The sequence below is a fragment of the Schistosoma mansoni genome, chromosome 3 (assembly GCF_000237925.1).
Source record: "Schistosoma mansoni strain Puerto Rico chromosome 3, complete genome".
Classification (NCBI taxonomy): domain Eukaryota; kingdom Metazoa; phylum Platyhelminthes; class Trematoda; order Strigeidida; family Schistosomatidae; genus Schistosoma; species Schistosoma mansoni.
The window spans coordinates 13722578-13748387 of NC_031497.1; the positions used below are offsets into that span (position 1 = coordinate 13722578).

Below are 25810 nucleotides of genomic sequence, written 5' to 3' on the forward strand. Positions count from 1 at the left end.
GCTGAGGTGTCCCACAATAGGACGAAACGGTCGTCTAGTGCTTACAGGTTTTCCACAGTGGTTTAGCTTCAATTCACTCATGATCTTAACTATATAGAATGTTAACACAGTAGTCTAAATGTTTAAGAGATTACGGAGTCCTGTAGATTCTGCGTTCAATCTCTGATGGTTTAGCGGATTGGCAATGATGAGGCTTTCATTAGTAGGACGAGATGTCTTTTGATTGTTACCCGTATTCTAATGATTGTCCAATTCAAAGCGATTCCTGGAGTAAAAATATGAATATAATGTATTGTACATTAATATATACTATGTTTAGCTTTCAAACTTCAGTCAAACCAGTATCTTGATTCCCTTACTATTACATCATCATTTCGTTTTTAATTGTGATAATGTGATAGATAACAACCTGGACGGAGTAGACATCTGTACAATTTCCTACTTGGTTTCAGAGTGACAAACTGACCGATTTCAAAACGTTCGAATAGATATAACTAGTTTAGTTCACTGGTTCAAAAATTTTTATCGGCTGACAATCAGAGTTTAATAAAAAAGAGTTAATTTAGGTTTGATTAGCTGAGATAAATGTTATTCACTTTGAATAAAACATCACCACAAACCTCATTTGTACATCTGAATTAGGTATTTGAAGGATCAGAGCAAATGAATTAGCGTCAAAGTCTGGATCTAACACCATTAAAGCTCCATGTACACCAGAGTCAATCAAATTTTTGGCGTATTCATTCAAACCTATACTTTTAAGCCATGCAATGACTCGGTCATTACTCCAGACAAGTAAATCTGTAATTAAAATAAGTGTTTATTTTGAGGCAAATATTTTACAAACAATACTAAATATTAACATATTACTGAATAGAGTTGTGTTGATTTCTGTTAACTCCAGGTTATAAGGATAGTTTGAATAAAACTAAAGCAGATCACCTTCACTTAAGCATGTTTACCTTAAATTCTGTCAAGCTCCCTATAGAAGCCCTTCCCTCTGTTCTTCCTATGTACTTGCTACGTCAGGTACTCGTAAATTCATGAATGCGATTGGGGGCGACATCGGAATGGTAATGGTCTACCTTTGAATGATATAATGAGCAATTGATGTTGTATAGTGAAATCGATTGAGCGGCGGGGAAGCTTACAAGTACCTGGCGTAGCAAGTTTATAGGAAGAACAGAGAAAAGTGCTTGAACAAGTTTTTCTGAACACATTCACAGGAACCTACGACTGTAAAGGAGTAAACTCTTTACAAGTGCAATTTTCAGACATCTTTTGGATAATGGACAAGAAGTAGATGTAAGTAATGAATTCAAAATAGTTGACAGACAAAAAGCAACAATCTTACTCCGTTTGGAAGAGGCGATTGCTATCAAACGTTCCGACCTGACCAATGTATACAGAAGGAAGGTTTGATTAGTCTTTCTCTACCATGGTGAAACATATGGATATTTATCTAATCATCCTTTACTACGCCACAATGACACAAGGAGAATTCAAGCAGAAATGCTAATGCAAACAGGTGGACAAATACAGAGCAAGAATAACAAGGTTTGTAGAATTGAATGAACTCGTCATTCTATTTCGCGGTTTCTAATCAGCTTCACTAAACATAGAATTCCAATTATTGATATGATTACTTTAATAGTTAAATTCATGAATCGAATAAAGCTGGACCACCATGGAGAACCTGGAAGTATTGGATGGTCGTTTCGTCCTAGTATGAAACTTCTCAGTAGTGTGCATCCACGGTTTCACACGCAGGTCTCAAACCCAGGACCTCCGATCTCGTGGATGAACGCTTAACCTCTAGACCACTGAGCTGGCATCCATCGATGTTAATGTCTAACTTCAACCAATCCACCATATAGCTCGACCGTCCACCATTTCTTCAGTGAGTAACTGCCTCACAACAGTTAATTAAAGGATTTGTTTGTATGAAATTTTTGACTAAATTTGTAATTAAAAGTTATGGTTTCTCCATATTATAAAAATGTATTACACGTAAAATAATGTGGTATGTTTATTTTATGCAATGGTTGTTTCTTGATGTAGTTCACACAACTGGTGAATAAATAACAAAACTTTTGTGTCACATAGGGAACATTTATTTGTTATTTTTAAAAAATACTCATATTCTTACGTCATCTAAGTACATAGAGTGAATAAATAACATTTCATCTGGTATTTGTTCTTATCATCAACCTAAATTCGTGCAAACACAGGCACAATGTAAATGAGACGCGCGTATTTCGCAATATTCTGACTAGATATTTAAATGTTAAACAATAAATGAAAACATTTTTTAGCTCATAGAAATATATATATATAAACATGAATAGATATAATGATTCTAGGAATTTAAAATACATACATTTGTATCACTAACCATTTAAACTATTTTGACATGCTTCACGTCGGCGTTCAATCTCAGAACGATCGTAATCCAGGCGCTTGAGACACATTATCCCATAGTATAAACTTAAACGATGAAATTGATCAACCATCTTCAGATGTATCCTCAAATCACGCTTAGTTAAATGGCTTAACATACGCGCATCGACAAGGCACTCCATAAATGATGATCTGTATCTGGCTAACCCAAGACTAGGCAGCCAAACATTCCCAATCCATTCATGATTTAATTCACCCTGTTACATAAAATGAAGTTTTCGAAAACAAAAGAGCTAATTTTATCGTAGAAAAAAGCTTAATATTACTTATGCAATTATGTTATGCCAATGGCAACTTGTACTATCTGAAAGTGTTTGTAATTATCTGCTTGTTTACGTATTTAGATCATAAATAAATTCCATAACTTATTTCGGACTGCAATGTTTTCAGAGAGAAGTTCGTAAAGACATTTTATGTCACTTAAAAACGTTGGTCGTCAGAGAATTTTTGTTGTGCGTAAACATAAGCCATAATTCGTCCAGATCACGAGAAACATTTACTATGAACTATATTATGGTTTACAATGTTGGAATTTAAAGTTTAGTACAGTCGTTGGATTATCTGTCAGCCTTCTAACAGTAATAATAGCAATACATCTCAGAAATATATGTAATAAATGTGTTTAAATACGTCTGTAAAAATAAATAAAATCTAAAATGATACTCAAAATAGTCTCACAAAATCATTCGTTTTTAAACAATGATGTGGAATTGTGAAATCACCATTACGGGTTCAGTGATCATTTTTTAAAAATTATGAACAAAGAGCGATGACATCATTATAATTAACAAGCCAGTCACAAGTTTATATTTTCATATTTCAATTTTTATTTTTTCATGATAACTCCAAGACGATAAACTCCATCAGTCTAATGTTTACAAAGTTTATAACTGTCCAAATCATAGAACAGTTCAGCTTAAGATGGTTTTATGGAGGTATTTATGAGATGAATGCATTTGAAGTAATGACAAAACTATTCATAAATATGCATCATAAACAATTAAAAAGCCAATAGTGATGAGCAAAACGCAGTAAAAAAGATTTCATATACTTTGAAAACTAACACCGAAAGTTGATAAAGTAATTTCTGTTGTATCCTTAGGTAAACTAAATGAATGGTAACTGCTAGGAATTATTTATGGACTGTTATTACATAAATTCCTACTGGATAACTATTAAGTGACTATATTATATGTGTATTCGTATTCCTTTTACCATAAACTTCCATTTGACTTACTGACTACTATTACACGATTTACTCTTTTCAAGTTATTCACAAATTTATTAGTTACAGTTTCACATACACAGACACTTTTGGCTTGATCTTCTATGGTACGGTCTGATTTGTTTGTATATAAACTGCGTGTGTCTGAAATACATAACTGATACATTGGAATCTGGGATTATGTTGTGGACTCAAAGAGCAGGACAAAGCAAGGAGAACCAATAAGGAGTCTGAGTTGACTCCAGGCTGCTCATGCTGGTTAACGCTTCAGTGGTTTGACACAGGGCCAAGGTCATATAAGTTGGTATCTCTAATTGGCAATTTAGTCACGTGACATTAGACGAGGCTTAGGACAACAATTTCTAGTGATAAAAGTCTTTTTCAACGTACATCGTAAAGATAACAGATTATTGTAAAGTAAATCTAATCTCAGTACAATGTTTAAAAATGATAAACTATGACTTAGTATTAATAAGATATTAGTTACTGAATCTTACGCTCTAAATAATGGGGTTAACGTTAAAGCGTAAAATTTAGCAGCATATTTTAAGATTTTATTTTAATGAGTTACATTAATAATTAACGTATAAATTATGTTTGGGTTAAGTGGTGTATACGTCTTTGCATCATTTACAAGAATGCAAACACGTCTAAGTGAATTAATTAATTGATTCGTAACTTATATAATTTGTGATAAAGCCGCCTACTTTCCAGACAAATTATTCAAACAGTTTACTAATTTGGAAATAATTATTCAATTTGAAAAGATAACTCTTTCTTCCTTTTAAAAACAGAGTGAATTGTAAAAGTTTAGGTTATTTATCTATACAAAGTAGAAAATGTAGCACATTGTGTGACAAAAGTTAAATTTGTGTTTAAATGAATGTGATAAAATTTGAGGCTAAGGAGTAAACAAACAAACAACCTGTTTAGAACACACTGCCTTGAAATTGCGATATATATATATATATATATATTTATATATATATATACTGGTCCAGGAAATTTGACTAAATATTATGGACTACGGTCAAATAAATGTAGTTTAAACAACACATGTCATTCTAAGATAATAATAGCTCAATCATGTTCCCTCATCCGACATCTTACAGGAGTATTCCAAGAAATTCAGATTGATTTATATTTTACTTATTCAGTAACAAAAACCAATATCGACAAAAGAATACTATTCTTCAGATACTTAATGTATGGAGAATCCATTAGAGATGATAAGTTGTTCACTTTCATTAATTATTATATGAGACTAAACAAATCTTCGAATGAGTTGTTAATTATCGAGTTGCAATGTTTTAATGACAGTTAATTTCAACAGTTGACTGGATACACTGTTTTATTTTCTTAGGAGTATAAGTGACAATTCATCAGTATCATCAGCAAAAGTTGCTATGAAAACTGAACATTCGTTTCTTTGATTTAGTATTCATTCATTGTATATTCGAACACTCTCAATATTGTCCAATTGTGTTTAGTATTTCCTTTCTAAAGCAAGTTGATTTTTAAATCATGAGCTATAAACAGACTGAAGCTAAACTATCCAGAATCACAAATGATGTTAAATTTATCTCTATACATTTCACACGTGAAAATGTCATCTATTCTAATCATTGTTAAATATGGAAAACTATCGACTATTGGGACAAGAAATGTCAAGAAGTATGAAAAATAATTTTTATTTCTGAAAAAAAACCAAATCATATTATCCAGTCAAAAAATTTTCTACATCCTAATTTATCAAAGAACTGTATTATTCAAAAATTTTGAATCAATAAAGAAACTGAATCAATAGTAATAATTCTTTCAGGCAGCCAAGAAATTAGTACGTGTATTTATACTGCTAGGAATAATAGTAGTGTATGTTGGGAACGTTTTCAGGCATAGGTGTTCTATTAGAAATTTAGGAAAGAGAGAAATAAATAAATAAATCAGAAGACCTAGCTGCACATGTTAGAAATGCACTCTTATTATATCATGTATGATTGAATAGCAAATCCGTATCACTTAACCACCTACTTTTCATTTGTATTTGTGTACTCAAAATGACAATTCTGTATCTAATTTCGATTGGTTGAAAACAATCAACCAATGAAATTTAAAATTACTCGATCTTTATTCTATTTCTTATCGTAAAGACAGTAAGCATTGAGAAAAAAAATTTGTTCTTCTAAGGCTAAAACTGACTTCTGGATTACTTGAAATATATGTGAAAAATCTTGACTCGTCCTTTGAAGAAGAAAAACAACTAATTTTTCGTTTATTTATCTAGGACGGGGACTAGACCTTAGGAAGAATCCAGTGATTTGTGTTTTTCTCTAGATAGAGAAAACCATAAGGAAATAATTTCCTATTAATCTGGATGATTTTAAGAGTTTCAGTTTCATAAATATGGTTTGATAATTGTAAACGTTGAACCTGATATAATCAAAATCAAAATTTCTACCGATCACTGATTATTAAATCATATCAAATAACCCTTATTAAAACCCAGCACATCATTTTAACTGAAGGATGTGAAAAGTGACCAGTTTTTTCAAGAGTTAGTTATGTCTAATCTAAGTTACATCGATAAAGTGAAGGCCTCCGTAAGAACTAATGCCTTACGGACTTGTTGATCTATGGTAAATGTGAATGGTATGTCTAAATACTTTTGAACTAATTCAATCGGCTGACATAAAAGCGATAGCAACTACACTTTTTTTTATCTCTTACGACAAAGTTTAAGGGTATGACCATAAACATTAATGAAACAGTGGTTTGTTGAATTGTCATCAAAAATATGTGCTCATTATGTCTGAATGCACGCTTTCTCCCCAAACGCATGAAGATGCAGCATACTGAAAAACAAGTTACCTCTGAATGTATTCACATTCGAACTTGAGTTTCAATAAAAGACACCGTGATTACTAGAATTCATCCTCACCAAAAACGGTAATGACTTACACATTATTGGCTTTTATGTTCATCATAAAACAATAATAGCCGATTATATCACTTTTAAAATTGTTTAAATCATTGAGCGATAGGTTCGAGGAGTTCGAAGGGTGAATGTATGAAAAATTATTTATTTAGTAAGGGGTTGGATGTGAATAAAGAATGTAAACCATACATAAAGGGCATATCGGAAGCGACAACAAGGCTGCTGAAAACCTTTGGAATAGGTGTAGCCCACAAACCAACAAAGTCCCTCCACTCAATCTTATGCAAACCAAAAGATGAAATGACAAAAGAGGACAAAACAAACATCATCTACAAGATAAATTGTACCAACTGCAGCAAACACTATATTGGACAAAGCGGACGCCCCCTGCATCTTCGCCTACATGAACACCAATTAGCAGTCAAACGCCACGACATTTCTTCACTCATATCAATACACGTGGACAACTACGGACATACATTCGACTGGGAAAATGTGCAGATTTTGGACAGAGGCAATTCCAAAAATACCAGAGAATTTTTAGAAGCTTGGCACTCAGGTCAATAAGCAATAAACAAACATATTGAAATCAATCCAATCTATCAACCAATCAAGAAAATTATGCAGGAACATAGGAACAAAAATCAAACCAATAGAAGATACAACCAAAACAAAGAAATAAACAATGACAGATTTAAGGTCAATAAGAACCAATCAACATCGAGGTGCAGAGGACAAGCTGTGAATCACATGTGGAGAAATTCAAACACTTCACTTCTACCCGAAGTTTGTGCTGATGATGTCGTTCAGAAGGACGATGAAAGCTCCACGACCAAACCATCCAGCTCAGAGAACAAACCAACATCAAAATCACCCACCTGAGCTACAAATCTTCTCCACCATCTCAATGTAAACCACATTTATTTTAATGTTATTCAACTTAATGCATAACAAATTATTATACTGTCGTAAACTATGTATTGAAATATGACTACGAACGATTTATAAAGAGCCTTAGATTTTACCTGTTGTATAATAGAATGTCATAAGTGGACGATAACTAGTCTCTGACCAAAAATAACACATTTTTACCTGAAGTTTAAAAGATATAGTAATCAGGAATCAAAAACAAACAATTATCACAACTTTCACATTTGAAAGTTATGGTTTCTTAACGTTTTTCATCTAAAGCTAAATTGTTTCACCAACCATCACTGGGATGACGATATTCAGCTTTTGAACAATTAGCCATAGGTTCAAAACCCGACTCGTTTATTTCGGTTTCCGAAGGACTATGTGTATTATCAGGTCTCTCAAAAAATGTATTACTCGAAGCAAAGTATGTAAACCTATGTTCAGTAAATAACGTTGATTGTTTTGATGTACATACTATTCAATACAGACTCATGTCACGTGTAGTGAATCAGATATTACTTCGTCTTCTGATTATTAATAATGCTCTCCACAGAATGTTGACTTCTTATTTTTTTATAACAGAAATAGATACCATAATGCATCGTGAACAGGTTAACCCACTATACTGATCAATCATCTTACGTTGTTTTTAGTGGTTAGTTGTTTAATACTTGATACCGTTTACCTCTACTGGTCACAGCTTCGCATTAGTCAACGGCTTTCCACAGAACTCAAAGGTTCTGGGTTCAATATCCCATTGAACCACGTATATTCACTGCTTAGAAGTCTCATACCAAGCTAAAGAAACTGTTCAATTATTTATGCTTTTCATTGCTTGTTTAACTGAAGTTGGTTTTTGATATTAATAATGTTCAGTAATCCCCACAATCCTTTTACTGGTTATCTGAAATTTTAATTGAGCTGTAAGCTAATGCAAGATTATAAATCGTTTATTTGAAAGATATCAATATGAATAGTTGACAAATTATTAACTTCATTTTATTGATGTACAGATAATTCATATCTTGTTTGAAGTTCATATTGATGTTGTTTACTGTGTCACAATTAAAAAAAATAATTATGTTTGCACTTTAAATAACTAATTGTTGCAAATGGGAAATATATAAAGCATTTAAGAACTATTTCATAGCATCTTTTCATCTCATTTAAAGAAATCAAATCCAATGTTACATGTAGGACATCAACTAAAAAGAGCAGTAAATTTAGGTAGAAATGGTAGCTTTTCTTAGTGAGTAGATGCACTGTAGAAATGTTTGAAAATTTCAAATTGTTACTAGGATTTCAACGATAGTTAAAATAAGGTAAGATGGTGGTTGGAGGTAGTCAACAGGAAACCCTGGACCCGGGTTTCGTGCTACTTGGCACTCGTCAGCAAGGTGTACCTGTAATCTTGAGGGAACTGGTGCTCCCTGACGGATTCGATCCCGTGTCACTCAGCTTCACAGTCAGAGACATTACCCAGACTAGTCGCCGCATAGCAACTTGATCGGTGGCATTCGATCAACACTAAGAAGGACTTGACATGCATGACATTGATCACCACCCAGTGGTGAATCAATTGTGATAGTTAAAATAATTTCAGTTGATTATTATAATTACTTTTAAATAATTAAATACTTGTCAAACAATATAAAATATTTACCTTTATAAGTGGAGAAGCTAAGTGTAATTGTTTCATAGAGGTAGATGTTTCACCGTTTTTAGTTGAATTCGGTGTTGTACCTGTTAATGATGCAGTAAATGCAAGCATTTCATGTACAGCCAAACGAAGCTTTAAGCGATGTAAAGGATTACGTATGCCTAATTCTCTTTGAATATCTTGTTCAGATAAAGAGGCAAGCATTGCACCAGATTTAATATTTGCTTCACAAGCTGCAACATACCATGCTGGCATTCCAACCCATAGCTATGGAAATAAGTAATAAATAATGATACAAAATTCTAATTTTGTCACATTTATATAAAGAATATGCACAAAGTTTAATAAAGCTAACTTATTCTGTAATTTATCAATCTCAATCTTTCAACTTTCAGTCACCGTTTTTAGGTAGCGTGAATACTGAAGGACTCATTTATTTTTGTGTTATTATGAAATAATAGACAACTGAAGAATTTTCTTCTTCAAATCAGCATTCATTAATAACAATTATAAGGATATCTAAAAGGTTTAAATGGATGACAGACCAATGTTCAGTAGCATTCGAACATTTTCATCACATCGTCAAATGAAGTCCAGTCATGTTTACTTTGTTCTATTTAGTTTTAAGTGAGTTCGTTCATAAATAGTGATAATAAATTGACTTTACTGACCAATATTATCTTTCTTACTGAATGGATTGAGTTGATAATTCGGTTTTTGTTAATAATTGTCACTTGGTTACACATTTCCTATAGATTTAAACAATCAATCACATTATTATGAAAATCTGTAGTCCGATAGATCATTTTAATTTATCTTTTTTTCAACTGAATATTATTTAAGTTTCTCAACTCAAATCTTTTCTTTATGAATAGAAGTACTGTAGTGTGGTCTACTTATATCCATACAGGTAGTATATGGTGATGGTCAGACATAGAATGTATTTTGGCGAAAGACAGATAAGTAAAGAACTGAAATGAATCGCAATTAGTGAGAAAATGCCTGAACAGTAGAATTCGAGAAGATGAACTGATATTTGCAGAAGGAACAGTTAAGATTGGGACAATTGATTGTTATTTCGCCAATTAACTGTTCATTGTATGGTTATCAGAATTTAGTGAGATAGTCAGTAATTTGTGTCAAAATACATTTGATTGTCCCCACCCATGTTTTGGTCACTACAGTACTAACTTTTTTCTTCTCATAACAAGCCAGAATATTTGATTACCTTATCAATTTACTTATACGTTTTTTTAAGAAAGATGAAAGAATAACTTTCATTTCATGTTTCAACTTAATATTAATAAAAATGAATTAAAATAAACAATTAAGTTTTGCAATTTAGTTCTTCATTAGAACGTTATTTAATTCATAATAATGATAATAATAATAATAGTAACAAAAAACAATAATAATTAAGAAAGACTTCTATAAAAAATTAATTAATGTAAATAAATTTAAAAGAGATATGAAAAAATGATAGACAATTTTATTCATATTACCCTTTTTCTTCTATCATGTATGAATAAATAGAACTAAATATTGCAAAATCAAATTAATCAGTCCTTTTGCTGTTGTTATCAGCATTATTATTGTTGTACATCTACTTATTCATTTATTTTCAGAAGGGGGTTTTGTGGAGATTTTACTTATTTCATATAGTTGAGATTATGAATCAATTGAAGTTAGACCACTATGGGAAATCCGGTTCATTGTTCTATCGGTTAAGTGCTCTGGCGCGAGACTGGTAGGTCCTGGGTTCGAATCTCACGAGTGCGGGATCGTGGATGCGAGATGCTGAGGAACACCCACAATAGGACAAAACGGCCGTCCAATTGCTTCCAGGTATTCCATGGTGGTCTAGCTTCAATTGACTCATGATTTCAACTATATAATATTCACTTATTTATTTATTCATCTATTATTTGGATATTTTTACGTTATCAATAAAAAATGTGAAGATAACTGAATAATATAAGAACTTTCGTCTAAATTATTGCGAATAGTTTCACAGTATTTGGGGCGAGACTATGATTTAAAGACGAGCCTATCAGAAGCGTCTGAGGGATATCAAGGTCACAGAGCCCATTTCAGTACTTGATGCTCATGTACATTCGGTTCACAGAGGATTTTAGAGAAAACGTGACAATTAAGCGGCTACAATAAATGGGACTACTACCTTGCGCAGACTACCATAGTTGGTGTTGTATAATATATTTTTACTCTATACCAAATGTCTTCTGATTGGCTAATGTTTCTCAAGGTTACTTTAGATTCGTTCAAAGATCGTCCATAAATTATAGTTTCGCCGTATTTGAGCGCTGGGTTGATGTAAGACATTAAATAGGAATAAAGATTAAACCAGATTGCTAGGCGAAACGTTGGATTTACTTCAAATTCATTCTCTGAGATTTTACAAATATATTATTCCTATTTAATAACTGAATAATAGTCTAGAAGATTTGCTTAAATATTAAGAGACACTTAAACAGTTGTAAAAAAATATTATGTATGTAAACTAAAGAATGTATTTTTACAGTTTAATCATTAACATTAGAAACTTAATTATTCAAATAATTCATCAAGAGCTATATAAATTCAGAGAAGAAATACAGTTAAGTCAGTTAGATGATTGAAGGGAATGTTATATCTAAGATTTCATTTTTAATTGGAAAGTATCAAATAGCTTGAACATTTTAATCAATGTCATTCTTTATTACTCATTTGTGCGTCTACCGTACTGACGCTTAGCCTAATGCTGTTAGCATTGACTTCTCTGATAGCAATATGAATTTAAGGACGAGATGAATTATATTAAAGATGAAAAGATCCATTGGAAAATGACTGTAAATAAATTCAAAATATTAAAGCATATTTTAGCTGTAAATATTTACGATTGTAAGAATTAAGCAAATTCAAATATGTGCCTCTTTGCCATACACAAAAATCATAGCTGATTATTATATCATACTTGATATTAAACAGTTATTGCAATTTTGATTATAGTGGGTAGTGCGATAAAAAGTTTCCGAACATGTTTGTAATTAGAAATAAGCTTCCTATTCTAATTAAAAGTTCATTGGTTTCGGAAATATTTTCCTAATAATTTTAAGTCACTGCTGAAATAACGTTAAATAGAGAAACATATTTGCCGAGACTATAATTTATGGACGAACCGATCAGATATAAGACAAGTCTTGGATTTTGGCGGGAAATTCACCTGTAAATTTGGCTAAATAGAGTCTTGGCATTATAACTGATGTCAGTTCGTGATGAAAACTCCAAATCGAATTCCTAACACTAACCATCAACTGTAAATCATAATTCTAATTTCTCAAACTGGTTTATAACTTTCATTTAGTCCTAGTTAGTAGTTGGACATTCTCAAGGTCACTGTAGCGTCTCTGCAAGGTCGTCCATAAAATATATTATCATCATATATTTGGTATTATCATAATTAAACATTTAATCATATGATTGTGTGAACAGAACAGCAGTGAACACTTTCTAACTCCTAATAATTGTCTGAGGGACGTCAGTTCATGTTGAAAATCATCTTGGGATCTTTCAACAAAACACCCTAATAAATTGATATGTTTATCATACATATTATGTTTCATATTAAAATATTTACTTACTTTTAACCATGAAACTAATATGGGACTACTCCATGAGGTAAATGGTAAATTACTGCGTATAGCATCTTCAAGTAACAATTTTCTATTCAGAACATTTAAAATAATCAAAAAATGTCAAGGAATTAGTTTAATCAAAACACATAAAATAAGACAGAAGTATTAGTTCAGCAAATGGAATCCATATTCAGTAAATCGATTTTCAAAGCTATAAAATCGTACATATATGTTTTCTGCTAACTCAAAAAAGCTGTTTGCATGACTATTCAATTGAGTACTTTAATTTTAGAATTGAAATCATATGGTGAACCACACAAAGTCAACAGAAAAAGTGATAATCTTCACCACAAAACCTGAAGATACTAAGTTCTGTTGTTTGTGGTTTCATTACCATGAAATGATGTATTAAGCGAACAGGAAATAAAATCAACTGTTTTTTGGTAAATCATTATCGGAAAGTAAACTATAAAACGCTGATAATATTAATTTAAAAAGGTAAGTAGATTAATAATGAGTATAATTAACTTAATAATTTAGATGAAGAGCATGTAAAATAAATAACAATTCAATATATCAGAAAAGGTTTTTGTGGATTTTATAGTAGTTTTAATAGTTGAGATCATGAGCCGATTGAAGCTAGACCACCATGGAAAACCTGGAAACACTGGACGGTCGTTTCATCCTATTGTGGGACTCCTCAGCAGTTCTCATCCACGATCCCGCCGTCCAGTGCTTCCAGGTTTTCCTCGGTGGTTTAGCTTCAATCGACTCATGATTTCAACTAATAAAATTCAATATAAATTCAGTAGAAACATTTAATTGAAAAAAAGGAGACTATTTTTGTAAACAGCATGCAAATGGCAATTATGATTAAGTTAAGGTCATAACAACTACAGTTTAATAACATTTCAAAAGTGTTTTCTTTCAACAGTCGTATAAAATAACTTCTTTGGTTTGATTTGTTTCATATATGTGTAACTAAATGTAGAACCTAAAGGAAAAAAACACTTTTCAGAGTTACATTCATAACTTACATGTCCGTGTTTAATTAGAACCGAAGTTTTCAAACAAGTTAGTAGATGTACTCAAACGCATGGATGAACTAAAATGTCAAGTTCGTGATGATGATTTTAAAAACATTGATCATGAATATAAAACAATATAATACAGTTTTATTAACATTCATAATCCGTTTTCATATCATACAGTTTTAATGCACAATGTTATTGTGAATACCTTCGAAATGTCATCATACTATGTTATTCCTTATATGTTTAAATTCATTGCTTCTTTATCTTCTCATCATATGTATGTATCCATAGTTTTGTGCACATAGCACGTATGTATGTACTGTGTATCGTCAACTTCCAAATCGTAGCACATTATTCAAAAGCAGTAAATTTTCATTTTAAAAACTGCATATTATTGTCAAAAACTAACCTTCAAGAGTTTTCATATAGAATTTACGTGAAAGTCATAGGTTATGACTTTCTGAAAATCATCTTCTCAGTATGTATTTAAAACATGATGCATAAACTATATGGAAACGTTTTTTAAGTACCTGTAAATGTTGTTCTAAGTGTTGAATATAATCAAATTATTTTTAATCTAAGTACACTTAGAACAAAACTACATTGGTTCAAAGTAACATGTCTTAACACCGTGTTTTACTAGTTGTCAAAGGGAAAATATTCAATCAGAATGATTGAAAATCTTTGTTACATAATTAGAACACCAGAAAACTGAACAAAAGGTTGTTTCCACTCATTAACACAAACATATATATATGTATATTTACTTACTGAGATTTTTGTCTATCCTCAAGAGTTTGTTTCGGTCCTAGAGCAGCTTAGTGATAGTCAGAATAAAATGTCAAAAAAACGAACATAATGTTTTAATGAATAAAATGTGATAAACTTGTTAGCTATATAAAAATATATACTCTCAAAGAATATTTAAAATAATAATATATTTCGTTTTGTACGGTAATTTATTTTCTTACTGAGTAACCTAGATATTTAATACAAATGTGACTCTGATCATACTATATATTACTTATTAAGGAGACTGTTTTTTTCCAGAGTTGTCATTTAATTATTTTTGTTGATTCTGGATCACAATTGAATATACACTATGGGTAACTGATAGTTGAAGTGTGAATGGAATAGATCTATACAACTTTTTTCTCAAACAATCTAACGTTTGTTATTGACTTTTTCGTAGGTGATTCAAATATGATTATTGGTTGACACAATTATAGTGAAAATGTAGGTGAGAACTAAATTGAAAACTTTATTGGTTCACCTCAACTGACTTCTAACTACGTTCCTAATATCTATATCTGATCCATGTATTTATTCAATGAACAGAACTGTCATTAAACCTGATTATTCTTTGAAGTTTATTAATATCTAATTTGGGTTTTAAAAAAAGCGACATTATTCTAAGAAACACCTTAAGTCACAAAAATTTAAGTAAATACTAAGTTTATTTAATAACAGTAAACGATGTACCATCCACGAAGTATCTTTTATATAGACAAACTTCTCAAATTCAATATAACTCTTTGGTCTGTAAATGTATCACAAAGTAAACCAAAAGTCATTTCACAACGTGTTGTTGTGTATCTCCTCGTTGGGGACAGTTGAACAGTGTCTGTTGGCAAATGACTCTATGATACCTACAGTTACCAAATAATTATATTTCAAAAGATGACTAGCAATAGAATGAATAAATTCATATTTTATGGTCTCTGGAGTTTAAAGCCATGGGTACATAGTTCAAATCTCAGTGTAAACATCCAACCAACTAGTATGAAGCAGGCTGAAAAGCACATTTCTGATTCCACTCCCATCCTCTATCCGAAATGTAATTAATAAATGTTTGTCGTTTACATCACAGATTGGATCTAACTAAGCAAGCAGTGAAAATCAGAAAGTATGATAATTTGAACGTGAACTGTGATAATTTATGCCATTTAGTGACACATGAAAATTATGGCAATTACACAAAATAGTTACCTTGAGCGTTCATCGTATGTGATACAGCTGACTGCTGAATTGCACTTTGTTCTTGATTAGCACTCACATCTGCGGAATAAATACCAGATTTCGCTTTGCCAAAATAACTATGATGTGATGGGGGTCTCGGACTGTATCTTGATGTTCCTTCTTGTACATGATATTGAGAAAAATTGTTTGGATAAACTAAACGATTGAAATGTGTTATGTTCGAGAATCCTGAATCTTGTGAAGAGTATACAACATTGGCTAGTCTATTTCTTTCGTCTGATCTATGAACTGAGGTTGATTGAGGAATATTATACACCTGATATTGACAGGATGGATGAGTTAATTGATTAGAATGAAATCTTAATGGAGGTTGTTGATTACTTGAAGCTACTGATTTCAATGTACTCTCCACTTGGTTCTGTGAATTTGTTACATTTACAGGATTCGGTCTCTTGAACATACGACCCAATGTCCCGAAAATAGATCGTTTACGTTCATTTTCCCTTTGACTACTATCTGTACACTCTGTATTTCCTAAATCATCTTGTGTACCGGATATTGTTCTTGTAGTGACTGCGTTATCGTAAGTAGTCTTAGAAGGATCATTTTGTGCACGTCTTTTTTTAAGATGAGTTAATAAATTGGGAAAAAGAAAAGAAATTTTAAGTAACTCAGTGTAATTTTCAACTTTTTAACAATATTGAAAATCTAGAATCATTTTATTTTTTCGATTAATAAAAGTAATAACAATTATTTATTTATTTGAAATAAACCTACCGCATACTATAGTCTACACCGTGAAAATTTGATAAAGTTGGTAATTGGGTAGTTCCAGTTGAGAAAATTACATTATGATCACTAGTATACCTGGGATTAGGAATAATTACACCTTGACTATATAATTTTGATTGTCCTGTTTGTCGGATAGCCATAGGATTCATAATTGATGCATGCAGTCGTGTATCATATCCTAAATAGGATGGATGCGGCGTTAGTGTGTAAGTTGTTGGAAATTTTTGTGTATAGCTAACTGATGGGTTTTGATAAATATCCGTATTCATTTGAGTGGTAGCTGTTGTAGTTCTGTAGTTGAAATTACTCAAAGAAGCAAGAGCAGAGGGCTCGGATGAATGCTATTGACGATAAGAAGAAAAGTAGGGACACATATGTATTATTTATGATTAATTCAAATTAAGAAGTAATTTTACATGTTAAACACTAAGATAGTGTAACTTGAGCTGCCTTATTTGCTCGTAAGTCACAGAGAAACGAATGTCCAAACTAAATGTGGTCTTATTAAGTTAAGGAACGTGTGGTTCATTGGAATTCATAATTTTTTCCACTAATATATATATATATATATCGTTTTTAAATGAATAACTACCTGGAATGAATTAAAAAGAGGATAATGGAACTTTATTTTGAATTTCGTCAACTAAAATGAATAAATTAGTAATGAATCTTCTCAACGACGTTAAGGACTGCGATTGATCAGTCTCTTATTGGCATATGTGCATCCTGTGTAGATTGACTCGATAACGTCACAAATATTGTAAGCAAGGATGGATAGTGGCCAGCAGTGGAATCTAGGATGTGCGTTTTCGTTCTATTTGGGACATTTCAGCTATATGTAGCTGCACCCAAGTTGATGTTCACACCGGTATTCGAACTCAGTACCATTCGCTTCAAACGCTATTGTGTTGCCTACGTAGCTACTGAGTCTCATTGCACAACAAAACGGCTATCAGGACCCAGCTGACGAGCCCCAAATGGGACGAAACGCGCGATTTAGAATAATATTCATGCTATATCATGAACTGATAAAAAATAGAGATGAGAACCATGAAATTTAAACTACGTTGTCTAAAAAAGCCTGTTAACCACAACACCTGGAGGTTCTGTGTTCAATTTAATGTGAATCAATGGATTTGTATTATAAATGGACTCAGAATTAGAATGGATCAAAATTTCAAAACAAATTATTCATCTAAACAAAAGAATGAGAGTCGAATGACTTTTTCAAAACTACGTAACATTTCATTCGTTCACTCAAAGAATTACTATAATTTATTATAATACTATATATATATATATATATATATATATATATATATATTGTATTTCATTTTCTTTCAAAAGAAAAATTCCGATAAACAAACACAATTTCGTTTTCTGTCTAATCGTACTTCAACATAACATGTGAATATATCCTAACTACAAAACTTATATTAGAAACCAGTGTTAGTAATGATAAATAATATCAAATTATTAGGCATGTCGTAGTCATGAGATAATAAAAACAGTTCAAAAAACAAATTCACTTGGTGTTGTTTGCTTGTATCTTCCCATTGTTATTTAGGACTGCAGTTGCTCAATCTCTTGTTAGCATGTGTGCATTCTGTGCGCACTGCCTCGATATTGACCGAAGTCACAAGCTTTATAAGCAAAGATGGTTGGTGGATGACAGGGGAATCCAGGACGCGCGTTTTGCACCGTTTTGGGACTCGTCAGCCAGATGTACCTGTATCTCAGAGTTGATGTTCACTCGGAGACTCGAACCCAGTACCGTTCGCCCCAAATAATGGGAAGATACGAGTAAACAAAACCAAGTGAATTTAAACATCACCCCATTGCACAAGCACGTGGGTATCAGGACTCAGTAGCTAAGTGGATAACGTGTTGGTGTTTGAAACGAACGGTACTGAGTTCGAGTCACATAGTGAACATCAACTCTGAGATGAACGCACATCCGGCTGACAAGTCCCAAAACGGTGCAAAACGCACGTCGTGGATTCCACTGCTAGCCACTATCTATCTTTGCATATATGTTAACAATCCTTTTAAATGACTTCCTATTAATGCTGTATAATTGTAGATTTATGTGTATATATAGAAGATTTGATTGAATCACTTTCATGTCTATATGAATCGATAACTTCTGACTTATGAAATGCTACAAAATAAATAGTGGATTAACTATTGACCTTGTTTTTGATGAGTATGAGATGAGTGGTCAGTCAAAATATGAGGTCGAATAAATAAAAGATAACTGTATGTATGTACGATGTTGCTGTTGAAAGCATGAGAGTTGTAAGTAAACATAATACGAAGTTGGAATATATAATTTATATGAATATATGATCGTAATAAACAGACAATATGGAATGGGGATGAACATCTAATGTTTAGGTATATAAATTCATTTAGTATTGTTTGTTTTAATCTTCCCATCGATTTGTTAGGACTGCAACTGGTCAGTCTCTAATTGGCATATGTGCATACTGTGCGTATTGCCTCATTATAGCCTTAATTCACAAGCATCCATCTCTGTTTAGGTATATAGTTTGAATAAAAATAAATAGAGTGGTTTAATATAGATTTTTAGATATTTAAATAAAGGTTTGTTGACTTAACTCATCACTTTTGTGGTTATTGGTTGATGTAATCGTGATATCATCCGCAAATCATTAAGAACCTCATATAGAAGTGAAAATAGTTCAATTTTTGTTGTCCATCACATGAGAAAAAATTATGTTTATATACAGCCAAATTAAATTTTTATTTGACTGAATTCTGAACAAATGTCGCATAGATTGTATATATTATGATATCTCATCAATGCGTTTTCAGTAAAGAATGAGAATTTCACGTTTGATCTAAATAAGTTTTTAGTTGATCACTATGACAGTTCGTATTGGGAAGTAGTAAAATGTACATTATTCATTAATTTGTGCTGAATCGACTGAGATGGTTGGGCCACGTGTTACATATGCCTGAACACCGATTACCGCGACGCTCTATGCTGACTAGTATTGGCAATGGTTGGAAGAAAGTTAGGGGCGGCTAAACCAAAACGTGGCATCAGAGCTTGAAGTCACTAACTTCCAGTCTGAGCCACGTTGATAGATGCAAACTACTTGGTTGGGGTCCGCGTGACTATTGTAATCAATGGTTGGAGACCCTAAGTGACATGGCTCAGAATCTATCAAAATGGCGTAGGTGTATACACTTTCTGTCTTTCCCTAAACCTTGAGATCAAAATTGCTTCATATATGTCTTCCTTCCTATACTATTATCCTTATATACAACCTTTCTTTTATATATTACCACCACTAAATTAACTACTTCTATGAATTTGGTGTTCATCTTGTTGTGCTAACGAGGTATGGCAACTTGGATCGATGCATATATGTGCCTGGTTCTACGTTGTAGCTGAGTGACTGATTGAATTTGTGCTGAACATTTTGTGAGCGATGGCAAATTTATCAAATTAGACAATTTCGAGAACACTTAACGCTGTTAATAATAAATGAACTTTCTACCTAAATATATCTTCAAAATCCTTCACTGACATGATTAAGAGACCATGACAATGCTTATAAAAAAAATATCATGAAACTTTTCTGATGGATTTGGTTTATTAACTTATACAGTAAAATAATTTTTAGATTCGTACAAGAATTTAAATATACAATATCTGTAAGATTGCTAAACGTTAGAAGCTTATAACTATACACAATATACATTAAACGTTCTTTATCCACCATTCCATAACAATATTCAATAGGATACAAATATCTCAATAATGAAAGTATGAAACATAAACGAATCATACATGCATTTAAATTCAATTATTTGATTTATGGGCATACATATCTAGAACTTGATATTTTCTCACTTCAGAATATTAGTATTTCATTGTATTCAACTGATATTTCCTAGGCCTTGAATAAAACTAGATATTTTTTATTAACTTACAATGAATAATATGTTGCACTCAACTTCATATATGTAATTCATGTTATTATAAAGTGCTTCCAAAGATAAAGTTAGTTCACAAGGAATATCCACAAAACGTTTTAAAATAAAAATATGCAAATATCTATTATTGTCTTGTTGCTAAGAATACAGGTAGTCGAATAGTAGTTTATTTGAGGAAAAGATTAAACAGGGATACTTGAACGTCCTAGTGAGATATTATGACCATATGAGTAAACCCAACAAGAAGATGTGTGAATGAGCACTGGTGTAACTCAATAATGATGACATTTTGTTGTCATTGAAATGCCCAATTTCATGAAGAGATAACTAGAACGATTTGAATGCAGCTGATAGTTGTTTGCAATGAAAACTGTAGTCACAATTGTACAAATCTTTCCAACCATCAATTCGAATGAACCATTGTCGTCTCATATGTTTCTTTTTTTCATATACTTTTGCAATGATGCTAACACTGTGAGTAAAGTGCTTCTAAACATTCTATTTAATTAAGATTATGAATACGCTTTGTCCGTCAGAATCACATAAAATTCATCCAACTATTTAAAACTATAGAAAATGAAGTGTTTTATCATTATATTATTGTAATTGATTTGTTTTAAAAACTCTGTTTCATAATATCCGTAGACATTTATATATAGAAACGAATGAATATTCTAGGTAAAGCTACGTTTACAAATAACAACCTAACTCAGAACTGTGGTTAAATCTCAACTATATACGTTCCTTAGACAAAAGGAAGTGGTTACAGATAACTGTCAAACGCTACAATATTTCTGTTTTTGTTATCTGATATCTAAACAATTCTTGTGTACGACTATTTCCTGTCAAATCAAAACGCAAATTTATGTTATAATGGAAAACTACCCTCATCAATAATACGAATAGTGCAAAACAGCTAATGCTTATTTCCCAGAAATAGAAGATTTACTCATAATAAGTCAATTTATAGTTCATGTAGTATAAAAGATAAATATTATGTAAACATCTTTTTAAAAGCGTAATCCTATAATTGCTATGCTATCCTATATTGTAGTCTCTTCGTTGCTTACAATTGCAAGATTTATTAATTTGCACTGGTTGTTATCCAACTGACAAGTAACAAACAGGACGAAATACATGTTCACGATCCCACTGCTAGCCACTATCTATCTCTGCTTATAATTACAAGACTGTTTAAACATAATCCATGTTAAATTATTATCTACTGTTTAGTTTATATTATGAACTTTGTTAACATAAACAGTTATAATTTATTACAAATAATCAGATTTTATTTTATTGATTGACAAAACAACATTTTTGACCATATCAATTTTAAATTCAGAATAATTCATACAAGGCCCTTTGGTTTGTTTGCTGGTGAACGCATTGTAGACACCATTAATGGAAGCTTCCACACTTGACTTGTAATTTATACTAGATACTAAATGTATACTGACGACGTGAATGTATATAAATAATAAAAGTACCTACATATAATACGAAATGCTTTCGTTATAGCATTTAATTATTTCGCCTGTTTAATTTTGAATGTCTGTTGATTAAAACACTTGAAATGGAATATTTAAGCATCAATATCATATGGATCACAAGTTATAGTTTACATAAATGAACTGGTGTACAATGAAATCACCATGTCTACAAAAAGTCATTGGGATGGTTTCCAAGATTATTCAGTAAATCAATCAGTGCAAACTAGGACACGATGTCAGTGACTGATTAACTTTGCTCCTAAATAAATATGTTACAGTGTGCTATTGATTTTACATGGATACTCAAATGATCCCATTTTTATAAGAACTGTCTTTTAAATTCACAAAATATACACAAAAATGTAAAATCACAGAAATCATGCAAATAATTTCGCTTTCATTTTGACATTCCATCAGATGTTTCATGCAATTCATGCAATTAATTACAATCGTTTTATTCACAGCTCATTAGGTTAACTGGTTTTAGATGACAAACAAAACCAAATCTAAACCATGCTATACCATAACTGCTTAAAGATATAATTTAAATAATGAGCGATAGACGGGGAAAAATAACAGATTTACAATAATACTCGACATTCATACCAGTAAATCATGTAATGTAAGCTAGGGAAAAAAGAAAAGAAAACTATCGTATAAAATGGTGGACAAAAAGTTGATGTTATTTTGTCAAGTAGGTGAATAACTCAGTCTTTATTTCATTCTTTGGTAGAGTTACACTGTAAATTACAATTGGTTAAATATTTCATTGAAATCATGAACTGATCAGTGTTAGACCATCACTGAAAACTTGGAAGCACTAGACGATCGTGTTGTCCTAGTAACTGATAGGCAGTTATGAAGTCCATTAAGTACAAGGAAAAATAACACCACGTTTTATAATCTTAATACTTGCTTACTTAATCATTAAAAGGCAGCTTTCTTAGAACACGTCTCATAGTTACTGACTCTGATTAAATGCTATTGAACAAAACTTAAAGTATATAATACATTTTACAACTGGAATTTGGAGTGTTTAACTATACTTTTGTAAACTGAACAATGCTTAGCAACTGGTCGTTGATCGCTAATTAAATTTCAGTCCTTAATCAACATAACATTTTAAAGTGTATGAAATAAAGAACCAAGCATATGATACTATATTACTGATTATGTTGAAAAACATAAATTCACAATCAAAACAAAGCAATCAACTTTTGAAATCATTTTTTTTACTTTGTGAGGTAGTATTCTTCCCGGTTCGATCTTGCTTCAGACACTATTGGAAATCGGGGAGCACCAGACGAAAGTGTTCACTCATTAAATTATCAGGGGTCGAATTCAGGACTTTCATGTCTCTCAGAAATTCTTCAACCGTTGGCCCACTGGGCTGACGCATTTCTTACTTTAGTCGTTTCTTTATATTAACACAACGATCATCGGTCAAGCTGTTGATAACTGTTTTGCTCCAGACATATATAAACCGAAGTCAGTGTCTGGTGATAATCATCTTAAAACTAAAGTCATCTCTCCATAATCTGTACATAAGCTATCTTTATTGATTTGAGACTAATTGATAAAAGCGTAATCGATTTTTGGCAAAATGCTTTCGTTCAAAAGTATATACGCACCAATGATATAATATACGGCTCCACTCGTGTTTAAAATTCATAGATATTGTGTTTTTCTTTTGACAGATGCTGTTTACCTAATTAAGAATAGTTTCTGTATAGTATTACATTAAACGTCATTTATACTCTTATCAATATGTGAATTGGACTAATACGAACAGTGGTTAAATTGATTTATTAACAGTAATAATTTCCACCATTTAACTATGGTTAGAGGAAAAGACTTACAATTATATGGAAAGACATATGTGAATGTCCAATTAGTGTACAGTATTTAGAAAAAGCAGTATTATTTATTTAGCTTGTATAATAAAGTTATGGTTAATAATGTAATCTTCAGATGAGTTGTTTAAAGAACTCAAGATAAACTTCTTTTCTTATTCTGGGTACGATAACTGGACTTATCTATACTGTTTTAAGACTTGATGTTTTCTCTGTAACAAAAATCTACATAAAAAATTTTTAAATGCCCTGGAGTTCGAAAATAGAATTAAATGTTGTTTTATTTATGTGAAATGATAACAATAACAAATAGTCAAAACGTTTCCAGATTTATCACTAAGATCACAGAACAGGAAAGAAGACAGATATGAACAGAACGGACGAAGGAAATTAAATTCTGTAGTATTCATTGTACACTTCGGAAAATTTCTGAAAGAATATATAACATGTTCACAGTATTCTGCTTAGAGTTGATGATGTAATCCGATGTGCGATTCCAAGATATTTACATAAATGTTTCTTGTAGAAACGAGAATTGCCGTAGTGTGATTAAAGCTATATATTTTCTAATCCATAATTAACATTGCTTCTTGATGTATTCATAGCGAAAATTAATTATATGCTTTATACGTTAATGTGTCTTCTATAAGTTATCTTTTAAAAATGATATCTTTTCTACAAATGTGTAAACTGCATGACTGAATAATTTCCATATTCAAAACTATATTTTGGAAATATTGACACTTCAATCATAACACAAATCTGTTGTATGAGACGTCAATTAATATCACTTTCTAGATGACCGAATCAGAATACTAACTATAATTTTCCGATACCGCGTATACAACTTCCTTTGTAGTTTACTGTCCTTAACTTTGACTAAAGATGTGTTCTAATTGTGACGAACAACCTTCAGTTACTGAAGCCTAACTCATATTGATCCGCCAGCCATGATCCCGAAAGGCGAATGCGCCAACCAATCTTCTATTCTAATTATTCCAACTACAAATTAGTATTATGCAGGTATATTGGGCTATATTACATCACAAAATAGAAAACCATAGTTATGCACAATTAAGTCGAAAGTGGCAATGATTAAGCGTGAGCTATAAGCAACTGATTAGCAATCGGTGTAGCATAATTAAATATTCAATGATAGTTAATTGGTCAAATGGAGGCTTGGAGTAAACGGAACACAGAAATATAATAATCCAATTATTTTTCAGTCATACAATAAGAATGTATGTAATAACGATTCATGAAATAATTTAATGAATTCCCACATCTACAATGCTCGTTTCGTTGCATCATAATCTGTCAATCAGATTAAAACACATATTTCGTCAGTCAAACTACTTTCTTGAATTTTAACATCCTACTTGAATATTTCTAACGTGCAGGACAAATTGAGAATCAAAGGATGAATAGATTTTCCCAAGTGTAACACTAAATCACTTAACTCTAATTTGAGATTAAAGAATATCATGTATCTTTTCCTTGTAAATATAGTGTTTTTTCTTCTGTTTAAACAAGTATTTTTTGTTTGTTGGAATTTCATAAGTTAAACCATTGAAGTAAAAAGATGGATTCATCTTGAAAGTTTCACATCTTTTAGGAAGATACAGCAAACGATAAATAATTTAGATTGTTTTAACTTATCAATAAATATTATTTTATAATTTTCATTTAGAATTAAAAAATAGCTCATAAAATTTGTTATTTAAGTAGACAAAATATTTCCATTTTTAAAAAAATAGTAAAAAAAAACAAAATATATCAACTAGAAGAAAAATAAAAATTAAATTAATAATCATTTTTTATAGAGTTGAGATCATGAGTCAGTTGAAGCTAGACCACCATAG

At 31.5% G+C, this 25810-nt stretch overlaps 1 protein-coding gene across 1 annotated transcript in view; it reads right to left on the reverse strand.

Annotated features, from left to right (window-relative positions):
* The window catches only part of Smp_136330 (lip-related protein (liprin) alpha), a gene marked incomplete at both ends in the record, with an annotated part of 60564 nt that overhangs the window by 2229 nt on the left and 32525 nt on the right, over positions 1–25810 (reverse strand). Inside the window, 8 exons of the mRNA XM_018799315.1 lie at positions 621–801; positions 2396–2657; positions 7693–7712; positions 9279–9462; positions 12834–12915; positions 14633–14678; positions 15851–16458; positions 16709–16974. Of these exons, the coding sequence (XP_018651116.1) occupies positions 621–801; positions 2396–2657; positions 7693–7712; positions 9279–9462; positions 12834–12915; positions 14633–14678; positions 15851–16458; positions 16709–16974 (1649 nt within the window). The remainder of the gene's footprint in view (positions 1–620; positions 802–2395; positions 2658–7692; positions 7713–9278; positions 9463–12833; positions 12916–14632; positions 14679–15850; positions 16459–16708; positions 16975–25810) is intronic.